The 13,100-nt window shown below is 39.7% G+C and overlaps 1 protein-coding gene across 1 annotated transcript in view; it reads left to right on the forward strand.

Moving 5' to 3' along the window:
* Positions 1 to 340: 340 nt before the first annotated feature.
* Positions 341 to 13,100, forward strand: part of NPC1L1 (NPC1 like intracellular cholesterol transporter 1) — a 48,924-nt gene continuing 36,164 nt past the window's right edge. Inside the window, exons 1-3 of the mRNA XM_089692447.1 lie at positions 341 to 477; positions 3,048 to 4,376; positions 12,703 to 12,917. Of these exons, the coding sequence (XP_089548573.1) occupies positions 424 to 477; positions 3,048 to 4,376; positions 12,703 to 12,917 (1,598 nt within the window). The 5' untranslated portion in view covers positions 341 to 423. The remainder of the gene's footprint in view (positions 478 to 3,047; positions 4,377 to 12,702; positions 12,918 to 13,100) is intronic.

Here is a 13,100-nt window from a genome sequence, read left to right on the forward strand (position 1 = left end):
TGTACTTGCTGATTTTAGTTGCTTCATATTTAAAATAGAATGCTACTATTAGATAGAACTTACTCTTTGAATATAAGTTTTTGAAATTTACCATTTGTGGAATTTTTTGTCCCAGTTCCTCTAAGGCACACTTTTTTAGTGATGTTGTGATGAGCTCATGATGAGCTGTGTAGTTTGTTTAGTTTCGTTCTCAGAGTGTGTCAGTGACTGTCCCCTACCCCCTCCTCTTCTGGTTAATAAAAAACAGGATTTATCACGTCTATGACTGCCGATTGGCTCCTGTGAAGGATACAGACCTAGAAAAAGACAAATCAATATTACTTTGTGAGTCCTGCATGTAGAATAAAACATCTCAGCTCCTGGCACAGATATCACCAGCCTCCCTGCCACCCAGTCCCTTTAACTTCTTTGGAGGGGTGAAAGATGCTTTCTTTGCTTATTACTATTGTGGCCCTGGAAGCACTGTTACCTCTTCAGGTAAGTAATTGCTGATCATTTAGTGTATATTTCTGCCTGAGCATCACACTATCAAAATCATTCGTAGACCTCATGCTCACAGGACGTTTTAAAAATGCTGCTCCTCTTGGCAACAACATTTTGGCAGAAAAAACACTTGACGCTTATAAAATTGTCTAACGCTTTTACTAGCATTTAGGCCTGTTTTTAGGCGTCAAGTGCTTAGGCTTTAATTCATTTCATTGGCCAGAATAATAAATTATTCTGACCATTGTAATGAATTAATGCTCAGGCGCTAAACATGCCTAGAGTTAACACGCATTTAGGTGCATTTACAGGCGTCAAGCAAAACGCTGCTCCTGGACTCACTGGCAGGAATTTTTTTTTTCACAGCTCCTAAAAGATCCTGCCACAAAAAGCTTCTAAAATATATGTGTGCGTGGACATATAGGATAATGTGGAAGTTTGGAAGCTGTAAAAAAAAACAACGCCTAATGCCCCTAAAAGTGGCTGCAAAAATACCCTGTGTGCACGAGGCCTTAAAATCAGGGAATTCTGTTGCCTGTATTGATGTAAATTGAGACAATCCTGATTTAACTTATTTTGTGTGAAACTACTTGTAAATATCAAAATCATTCCAGTAGATCTTTTCCACCTGTCAGAACTCTAATTGTGCGTGGGTTAGAAGATTTTGTCTGACTTCTATAGATCTTTGCTTATAAAGGAATGTACAATATAAGCTGCCACTACAGCTTCAGAGAGTCAGACTGCCACGTACAATACAGTATTTCCATGATGGGCCCAAACTCCTTTTCTGAGAATGGGCAAATCCTTTTAGGATTAAATCAAATGTCTCCATGTATGGGTACTTTTATTCCCAGTTTCCAAAATAAAAAGATTATCATGAGAGTCTGGAATAAAAACTGAATTGGATTTAGGTGAATGTATAATCCAGGAAAGAATAAGTCCCAAAGCTTCTTAGCTTACAAATGTTTGCTGTTGCACTGTTACATGTGAAACCATTGCAGGTTTATGAATTTTTGTCTGGTTTATTGTATAAAATGTGATATACTCACAAAAGAATAAAAGTCAAAGGCACGTCATAAAAAATACAGTAAGGTCCAATCTCCCTGGAAGGTGTCTGGTCGGGGACTATAGACCTCCAAATGGCTGATGAGTTTCGAGGCAATGCCTCTTCCTCAGAGCCACTACCAACATGATCAGAGTAGACACAGAGCAGCTCACTGTCCTCAATGGGCGGTTCGATGAAAACAGACCACCTGCCGTTTCCATCCAACCCGATCCAATGGACAGAAGGGGAATTGGATCTCTATCTGTCCCCTTTTTGCAGGTCAGATCGGATTGGATGTCGGCCGGTGTAAAGGGAGACATGTCCATTTACACCCACCACTCCATAGAGGAGGATAGAGGTTCCAATTGGGTCCGCCTGAAAAACGGGCAGCCGGTCCCAATTGGGACATCCATGGGAAAGAGGCTTAAGTGGAGGATCAGGACTTATTCTTTTTTTAATTACATTTATCTAAGTTTTTCTGTTTATTAATGTTCCTGGCATCCATGTCAGACCATAAGGGTGAGACGGATTGGTGAGAGCATTAAAGTTTGGTGACAGCATCAAATGATTACTCCACACATCTCTGTCTGCTTTGGTCTGACGAGTGTTTTTTTTACCTGGCCATGTATTGGCTTTTGCTGCCTAGTTACTAGCCTATACCACCCGAAGCCCAATTTGACGTACTTATTATTTTCACTTATAAAGCCCCACATCTGCAAAAGCAAAGAAAGCGTTCCTGCCAGAGTTTACAATCTATATTCCTTACAGTTGGCTGTTCAAAGAACAGAGATATCACAGTCCATAAATCTACCACTGAACACAGGATGGAAGGATGAAAACTTTGGAAAATCCAATAAACATTTTGAGAACATATAAAATACATGCTATTTGCATTTCAAGTATAACTAAATACAAAACTATTTTTGGTGGCGAGGAGTTATAGCACTTATGATTTTATTGCTGTCTGTGTCCCCGGTAGGGAGAATCACTCTCCATCTAACTGTTCCAATCACAGAGAACAAAAGCAAGAGAAAATCCAAAATTTTGAGTTGCCACCGGGACAGGAATGGAAGGGAAATACCCCAATGGGAACCTTGTTCCCATGACAATTTTCTAAGAGGAGATTTCCCTCATATTGAGATGATATCCCATCACTTCCTGTTGAGACTACAGGGTAGGAAGTGAAGGAAAAATTCCCTAATCAGATGGCAAAAAGCTTACAGTGGATTTCAAACTCTCCTATTCTATCCTACTTTTGCCTTTAAATATACTGTATTTTTCTTTTATATCAATTATATCTTTTTTTTTTTTCATAGACATATATTTACTTCTGTGTTGCAGGCAATCTTCTTCTCTCTCATAGTTACCTACTGTAATGACAAGTTCATGTTGACATTTCAACTTCTGTCTGTTATGTGCCACTGTTCAGTCTACTGCTTCACAGCAATCCGTTGCTATGTCACAATCCTTGCACAGTTTACTAAGCCAGTTTATTTTTTCATATATTTTTGTTCTGCAGGTTGTAGGGTACACCACAATAAAGCAGGAGGGGTTTTGTACTATGTACAATGAATGTGGCTCAAATCCTGAAATTACCAGCAGCCTGATCCCTGCTGTCATTCCTTGTGTATCCAACACTCAAGCCAGGAAGCTCAATGGAACTCATCTACGACTTCTCAAGGATACCTGTTCGATGCTTTACAATGGAGATGACAATACTTATGCCTGCTGCTCTGCCTCACAGCTACAGAGCATCCAGAAGAGCTTTGCATTGTCAAAGGTCATTTTGAGTCGATGTCCGTCTTGTGCAGAAAACTTTGCCAATATCCATTGTCAGAACACTTGCAGTCCAAATCAGAGCTTATTCATCAATGTAACACGTGTACATGATGCCACAGTAGATGGGAAGCCTGAGAAAGGTGTGTTGGCCTACCAATGCTACTTTGGGCGCAGTTTTGCAGAACAATCTTTTGACTCCTGTAAAAATGTACGATTGCCCTCCACAGGGGGTTTTGCCATTGCTGCCATGTGTGGGAAATATGGAGCAGAATTTTGCACAGCTCAACGTTGGTTAGACTTCCAAGGGGATATCAGCAATGGACTGGCACCTTTAGAAATTGATTTCAGACTAATAGAAAATGATACTGCAGTTGGTGGTGGTGTGCAGCCCTATGAAAGCAATGTATGGAGCTGCAGTGAAGGCCCATATGGTGATCCAGAGAATGCTTGCACTTGCCAGGACTGCAAAGAGTCATGCCCTAAAATCCCTGGACCTGAGCCTCTGCCTGACCCATTTAAGATAGGGTCTATTGATGGGTACTTAATTATCAGCAGTGCCCTTTGTGGAATCTTGATCCTATTTTTTATCATGTTCCTGATTATGAACTGTTCTATAAATAAATGTGGAAAAAAGAAAAGGAAAGAAATACCACTCATCAAGTATGCTGATTTGAATTGCTCAGAAAAAGTGAGCCTAAAGACTAACCACTCCATGGAGAAAACTTTCCAGTGGTGGGGGACCCTCATAGCTTCCTATCCTAAGACTGTTATCTGTATCTCTGTAGTTCTAGTTGCAGTACTCTCAGCAGGAATGGCTCTAATCAAGCTGACTACAGATCCAGTGGAACTGTGGTCTGCTCCAAACAGCAAGGCAAGACAAGAGAAAGACTTTCATGATAAACATTTTGGACCATTCTTTAGAACTAACCAGCTGATCATCACACTAAAAGATCGCTCTTCATACGTCTATGACTCTCTCTTTTTTGGCACACTGAACTTCAGCAGAATCATTTCTGCAGATATCCTTCTAGAGATGCTGGACCTTCAGACCAAGCTGCAGAACATTGAGGTAAGTAGATCAGTGCAAACTGTTGGGATTGATGATCCCATAAGACTTCTTTAACATACAGTAAATGTACCCCCAAAACTATATTTACTTTGGATTTTTAGTGCTTCACATTAACTTATTCAGTGATAAATAATCTTTAAAATTTTGGAATCTCTCTTCTGGTACCCTAATCCTTGAAGTACTGAATCAAACATATTGTTTGCATTACTTTTAACACTATTGTTTATTGAACGTATATTACATTGAACTTGTTCATTTTTTAACCATACTGAGGTGTCTTGAGAGCCTTTTATGGTGACTTTGAACCAGTGTATGGCAACATCTCTCAAAAATAGCGCAGCAATGAAGACCTAGTAATATGTGTAGCATATTTTATCCTTTTTTTGGCATTTATAGTCTTTTTGTAGTCACTTAAGAGCAAAACAGGAGTAGGGCAGATTAGAGTTTTTGTGGGCTACTCCCCTGGGTTCAACCTAAAGTTGAGTTAAATTAAAATTCGAAGAAAATGAAGCACAATAATTCTAATTTTGGAGTATTTTGTTTAGTAATGCATCAAGAATGTTTAGCACACTAAAGTGGAACTTCACTCTCTCAATCAACATTGACCATTTTCAATCCATATGCTGCTAGATAGATAGGAAAGTATATCGTATTTACTAGTTTTACACTTTTATTTTTACATTTCTTCAGTTACTTCCTGGTTTCTTGCCTAGGCAAATTATGTCATACATCCCAGCAGTCTTTGGAGGGGAGGGAGGGTTCTTAGCTCAGACAATGCCTAAGCTAAGGGCAGATTGATTCCAGGAAGTAAATGTTACATGAATCATCTGCCCTTATTCAAGATGGCAACTAAAAAGTATGCTAGGGGAGTGTTTTTCAAAATGATATATCAGCAAAATAAAGCATGGAGACATGGATGGATGGTAGAGTTTGCTTTGAATATTAACAATAAATTAAATAGCATTTTTGGTTTGTGGTGCTCAGATGCAGTGCAGTTCCACTTCAAGGATAGAACTTTAGTATCCTTTTCCTGTTCTGTACAAAATTTTAGCCTAACTACTTTTGGGACATGCAGTTAACCAAACTTGGCTAAAATGTCATAGTCCTGAGAGGCTAGGAGGTTTTTCTGTTAATACATACTGTATATTAAAGTCCCTTATTTATGTTCTTTTTCAGTGTTAAGTAAAACAAATGTTGTAAATTGCAATAATGTAGGAACTGCTGGAAATGGAAACATACTAAAAACATTTCTAAACTGACAATACAGCAGTGTAAAGTTACTGTATATACTAACATTTTGAGTCTTACAGAAAGCTATATAGAGGTATAATAGGATGCTGAAGGTGTCTTTCAATCACCATGCTATCACTTAAAAACAAATAAAAATATATAAAAAGTGCAGCACTATAGATATATATGTATATAAATTATTAACAATTCATAAAAATATCTGTGCGAAATATTCAAAGTGCTATTCAGTGCAATATGTGCGTAAAGTGAGTACATAAATGTCCATATAAATCCTTCCGATTTCAACAGGAAAATACATGAGCAGAAATAGTCCTCAGATTAAGACATGATATATACATGTGACCAAATTGCAGATGTGCGTATATCACTGAAGATAATCCACCACTTCTAATGGGTGTGCACTCACCAGAACTTTGATGTATACAAGCATTGGTTACAATCTGTCACATCTGGGTGCAGGAACAGAGAAGCAGCATAGGGGTTAATCATCCAGAATCCTCTAAGTACTGGTGGTGCGAATATCCTTAATCTGGAGAAGATAGCTCAACCACAGGAGCCAGAGAAACAAAATGGCCGTCGCTCTTTGCCTAGGAGGCGGCGGCGTGACGTCAGCAATAAAGGCTCCGTTCCAACGCGTTTCGTGCGACAGCACGTCCTCAGGCGTACGCCCATGCGCACAGATATTTTTATGAATTGCTAATAATTTATATACATATATATCTATAGTGCTGCACTTTTTATATATTTTTATGCTTTTATTGGGATTGTTGCCTATGCCCTGTAGTGCTAGCAGCTACCTTAACCATACGCTTCTTTGTACATGTGCTCGCTTTTTTACTTTTTCATACTTAAAAACGAATGATGGTCTGACACGTGGGATGTAGGAATTGTAGGCAAGAAATCTGCAGGTGACCTCGTAAAAAAAAAAAATGGTGTAATTTGTATTAACAATATCCATAATTAAAGGGATTTTCTTTTAGAGATAATACGTGGGGTGCAATAAAAAAAAATTGGAAGGAAGACTCAGAACTAGGGGTTGTAAGTAAGCAGCTTTGCCATATTCACTGTATTCACTTGCTATACTGTATGTTGGACTGACTTACTATTTGAGCAGGTTGAAAGTCAAAGTGACCAAAAGTAATGAATTTCCTTTAGCATACTATGGTATCATCATTTCAATATGCAGTTTACTGGTTTAAAAGTTCCATGCAGTATACTGTGATACATGTAACAGAGGGATTCACTTTATACAAATTCATTCTGTCCCCATAACAATTCATGCACCAAGCAAGGATTCCATTTCAACCTGTAGATATTCTACTGTATACTATTATAGGGCTATTGCCTATATCAAAACTAAAGCCCAGGCAGATATAAAACAAAAATGAATATGTATTAAGATTATGATACGATTAAATTAATTTTTACACAAAACTAGCTTGGTCGTAAATTAAATCCCTGTAATCCCCTGTGCAGAAGCACAAACAGCATCTTGATAGAAGGAGAGAACAGAGAGAAAAGAGAAATGACCTCATAACTGTACTGCTGCTCCTTCATTATCCAATCAGTAAGCTGGGGGTGCACTATTGACCAAACTGCTGCTGCTGTTGCTGCAGTTGAGGTTGAGCAGCTCGCTCTGTTGTGTTGCAGAGATTTCTAGATTGAAAGACTGAAGGCACAGGATTACTAATCTTTTGTCAGGTAATAAAACTCCCATATTTTTATTTAACTGCTTGCCCTCCAGAGGATTTACCCCCTTTCCTGACCAACCCATTTTTTGTGATACGGCACTGCATTACTTTAACTGACAATTGCACGGTCATGAAATTTATGTCCTCTTTTTTCCCACAAATGGAGATTTATTTTGGTGGTATTTGATCACCTTTGCGTTTTTATTTCTTGCGTTATAAACCAACAAATACTGACAATTTAGAGGAAAAAACAATATTTTTTACTTTTTGCTATTAAACATGTCCAGTAAAAAATTTAAAAAATCTAATTTCTTCATAAATTTAGGCCAAAATGTATTCTGCTACCTTTTGCTAAAAAAAATCCCAATACGAGTAAATTAATTGGTTTACGTGAAAGTTATAGCATCTACAAATGGCGGTATATACGTATATAGACTGGATTTTTTTTTACTAGTAATGGCGCCAATCAGCAACGTATAGCGAGACTGCGGGACTGTGGCGGGCATTCTAACACTGGGGGGGAACTGACTAACTTTCACTGACATTTCCAGTGACACTAATACAGTGATCAGTGCAAATAAAAAGCACTGACACTGTACCAATGACACTGGGGAGGAAGGGGTTAACATGTGTGCTGTGTGCTGTTTTACTGTGTGCTGTGCTTTAATATGTAAGCACACTGCTTTGTATGGCTCTGCTCTGCAGAGCCATACAAAGCAATGTGCTTAAGCTGACAGGGGAGAGGTCTGTATTGTTTACATGCAGGTCTCTCCCCCATCAGTGTTCCTTGGCGATCGCCGGATGCTGGCAGGGAATCACCAGCCGGGATCCGGTGATCGACAGCTCAAGCCGCCAATGGCACATGCGCTTCCTACCCGTAAATAAAAAATCACATATATATACAGGTGAAACTCAAAAAATGTGAATATTGTGCAAACGTTCATTTATGTCAGTAATGCAACTTAAAAGGTGAAACTAATATATGAGATAGACTCATTGCATGCAAAGCAAGATAGTTCAAGCCGTGATTTGTCATAATTGTGATGATTATGGCCTACAGCTCATGAAAACCCCAAATCCACAATCTCAGAAAATTAGAATATTGTGAAAAGGTGCAATATTCTCGGCTCAAAGTGTCCCACTCTAATCAGCTAATTAAGCCATAACACCTGCAAAGGGTTCCTCAGCCTTCAAATGGTCTCTCAGTCTGGTTCAGTAGGAATCACAATCATGGGAAAGACTGCTGACCTGACAGTTGTGCAGAAAACCATCATTGACACCCTCCATAAGGAGAGAAAGCCTCAAAAGGTAATTGCAAAAGAAGTTGGATGTTCCCAAAGTGCTGTATCAAAGTACATTAATAGAAAGTTATGTGGAAGGGAAAAGTGTGGAAGAAAAAGGTGCACAAGCAGCAGGGATGACTGCGGCCTGGAGAGGATTGTCAGGAAAAGGCCATTCAAAAGTGTTGGGGACTTTCACAAGGAGTGGACTGAGGCTGGAGTTAGTGCATCAAGAGCCACCACACACAGACAGATCCTGGACATGGGCTTCAAATGTCGTATTCCTCTTGTCAAGCCGCTCCTGAACAACAAACAACGTCAGAAGCGTCTTACTTGAGCTAAAGAAAAACAGACCTGGTCTGTTGCTCAGTGGTCCAAAGTCCTCTTTTCTGATGAGAGCAACTTTGCATCTCATTTGGAAACCAAGGACCCAGAGTATGGAGGAAGAATGGAGAGGCACACACTGCAAGATGCTTGAAGTCCAGTGTGAAGTTTCCAAAGTCTGTGTTGATTTGGGGAACCATGTCATCTGCTGGTCTTGGTCCAGTGTGCTTCATTAACTCCAGGGTCAACGCAGCCGTCTACCAGGAGATTTTGGAGCACTTCATGCTTCCTTCCGCAGACGAGCTTTATGGGGACGCTGACTTCATTTTCCAGCAGGACTTGGCACCTGCCCACACTGCCAAAAGCACCAAAACCTGGTTCAATGACCGTGGGATTACTGTGCTTGACTGGCCAGCAAACTCGCCTGACCTGAACCCCATAGAGAATCTATGGGGCATGCCAAGAGAAAGATGAGAGACATGAGACTGAGCAATGCAGAAGAGCTGAAGGCCTCTATTGAAGCATCCTGGTCTTCCATAACACCTCAGCAGTGCCACAGGCTGATAGCTTCCATGCCACACCACATTGAGGCAGTAATTGCTGCAAAAGGGGCCCAAACCAAGTACTGAGTACATATGCATGCTTATACTTTTCAGAGGTCCAATATTGTTCTATGTACAATCCTTGTTTTATTGATTGCATGTAATATTCTAATTTTCTGAGATTGTGGATTTGGGGTTTTCATGAGCTGTAAGCCATAATCATCACAATTATGACAAATCACAGCTTGAACTATCTTGCTTTGCACGTAATGAGTCTATCCCATATATTATTTTCACCTTTTAAGTTGCATTACTGAAATAAATGAATTTTTGCACGATATTCTACTTTTTCGAGTTTCACCTGTATATATGTGATTTTGTGCCACCCTGCCACCCTGTAGCAGTAGTTCTGCTATAGGGAGGTCGGGAAGTGGTTAATTGCATATTTAGCTGTTTGTCTGACAATAATCTCATTTGACATTGGACATGGTTAAGATGGCAAAATCCGGATTTCATCTAGAATTATGCTTCTTTAATATTTCAGGGCAAACGTGTCCAAAATATGTTACTAAACAATTGTTTGTTTGCAACTGGTTAAAACTAACAGATTTATCAACACAAATTTACAGATGATGGTACTATGATTTTCCGTGGAATTATTGTTTTCTTGCAGGCAATGAACATTGAGCTAGTGAAACTTTATTTCCGATGTCGATATTTTATCACAACCTGAAGTGGTTCTTTTCCTGCGCTCCTCAATTAACACCTTTTAACACTTTTAACACCATGAAGAAAATAACATGACTTTAGAGGCAAAAAACAGAATATCTCAAACATTGATAATATTGAATTTACTTTACACTAAAATAATATAAACAAATGCAAAGAACTGCTGACACAGACAAAGTAGTTAAACATTTTTGTTTGTGTACTTTATTACACAGTCCATAAGCTAATCAGAAACAATATGAAATACTTGTGATTTGTAGTATAGGGTCAAACTTTAAGATCACAAGGAGTGTGGTGTACCTGAGGCAATGGATTATGTTGTAGGATCTATGATGACCTGTTCAACTTGTAGAGTCCAATATGACCTTTTCTACCTTTAATGTCTATGATGGCCTGTTCAATATGTAGGGTCTATGATTACCTATTCTACATGTAGGGTCAAAGATGACCTGTTCTTCATGTTTTCTTTATGATGACCTATTCCACATGTAGGGTCCAGGATGACCTGTTCTACATGTAGGGTCTATGATTACCTATTCTACATGTAGGGTCAATGATGACCTGTCCTTCATGTATTCTCTATGATGACCTATTGTACATGTAGGGTCTAGGATGACCTGTTCTACATGTAGGGTCTATGATTACCTTTTCTACATGTAGGGTCAAGGATGACCTGTTCTTCATGTATTCTCTATATTTACCTATTCTACATGTAGGGTGTAGGATGATCTGTCCTACATGTAGGGTCTAGGATGACCTATTCTACATGTAGGGTCTAGGATGATCTGTTCTACATGTAGGGTCATTGATGACCTGTTCTTCCTGTATTCTCTATGATGACCTATTCTACATGTAGGGTCTAGGACAGGGGTGGGCAAACTTTTTGACTTGAGGGCCGCAATGGGTTCATATATTGGACCCGGGGGCCGGACCAAGAGTAGATGAATGATGTGTATGTGTCATCCATAGTAAGTATAGTAATATTCCCCCATAGTAAGCATAGTAATTAATCCCCCATAGTAATTAATCCCCCATATAGTAATTAATCCCCCATATAGTAATTCATCCCCCATAGTAATTCATCCCCCATATAGTAATTCATCCCCCATAGTAATTCATCCCCCATATAGTAATTCGTCCCCCATATAGTAATTCGTCCCCCATATAGTAATTTGTCCCCCATATAGTAATTCGTCCCCCATAGTAATTCATCCCCCCTATAGTAATTCATCCCCCATAGTAATTCATCCCCCATAGTAATTCATCCCCCATATAGTAATTCATCCCCCACATAGTAATTCATCCCCCATATAGTAATTCATCCCCCATATAGTAAGTCCCCCATATAGTAATTCATTCCCCATATAGTAAGTCCTCCATATAGTAATTCATTCCCCATATAGTAAGTCCCCCATATAGTAATTCATTCCCCATATAGTAAGTCCTCCATATAGTAATTCATTCCCCATATAGTAAGTCCTCCATATAGTAATTCATTCCCCATATAGTAAGTCCTCCATATAGTAATTCATTCCCCATATAGTAAGTCCCCCATATAGTAATTCATTCCCCATATAGTAAGTCCTCCATATAGTAATTCATTCCCCATATAGTAAGTCCCCCATATAGTAATTCATTCCCCATATAGTAAGTCCTCCATATAGTAATTCATTCCCCATATAGTAAGTCCCCCATATAGTAATTCATCCCCCATATAGTAAGTCCCCCCCCTGTGTCAATTCACTTACCTTTGGTCCGCGCGTTCCTCTCGTATTCCCGCGCCGTTCTGGTCTTCAGGGAGGACTGTGAGAGGAGTTCGTCACGCTGCCCCGCCTACATCCTGACAGCTGCAGAGTCCTGACGTCCGAGAGGAGGGAGGGGGGCGGCCATCCGAGAGGGGGGGCGGCCATCCGAGAGGAGAGGAGGGGAGGGGAGAGGAGGAGAGGAGGGAGGGGAGAGGAGGAGAGGAGGGAGGGGAGCGGGCGCCCGGCACACAGGAGAGCCGCATCTAAATTTGTAAAGAGCCGCGGCTTGCCGACCACTGGCCTTGCGGGAGCCTAGCTCCGCGGGCCGGATTAAAAGGTCCGCCGGGCCGTATACGGCCCGCGGGCCGTAGTTTGCCCATTGCTGGTCTAGGATGACCTATTCTACATGTAGAGTCAATGATGACCTGTTCTTCCTGTATTCTCTATGATGACCTATTCTACATGTAGGGTCTAGGATGACCTATTCTTCATGCAGAGTCCAGGATGATATGTTCTACATATTAGAGTCTAGGATGACCGTTTTTACATGACCAGATGCCATTTAGCTCAGGCTATATTTTAAAATGATAGTTAATTGGAATCTGCATTTGGCTTATATCATGATTGTGTAGTTTGTATGTTGTCATTAGGCTTTAAAATGTTTAATATATTGGACTACCCTACCTAAAATGTTGTGCCTATTGTTAAACGTTTTACAATGGGAGTATAATTTAGATACTATTTCTTGTCTATTTTCCTTGTAGGTGTGGTCAGAAAAGCATCAGAAAACTGTTGCAATGAAAGATATTTGCTTTGCACCCCTAAACCCCTTTAACCCTTCAGAGACGGACTGCTGTGTGAACAGTCTGATGCAGTACTTCCAGAACAACAGGACTCGGTTTAACATGGAAGTGACACAAACAATATCTGGAGAAACAAAAAAAGTGGGATGGAGGGACCATTTTATGTACTGTGTCAAGTGAGTTTGGGAACATACCTAGTATTGCATAAAAATAGCTAGATTAAATCTATGCACAAAGCACCTTCCAATCTGATTTAGATGTATGGATTCCTAAATATAATCCAGATTTTATTTTCTTTACAAACACAAAATTCTTATATAGTATGTACATATATATTGGTGCTTTTTCCTGCACCCATG

The sequence above is a fragment of the Staurois parvus genome, unplaced genomic scaffold (assembly GCF_062004578.1).
Source record: "Staurois parvus isolate SC_StPar_1 unplaced genomic scaffold, SC_StPar_1.0 ptg000586l, whole genome shotgun sequence".
Classification (NCBI taxonomy): domain Eukaryota; kingdom Metazoa; phylum Chordata; class Amphibia; order Anura; family Ranidae; genus Staurois; species Staurois parvus.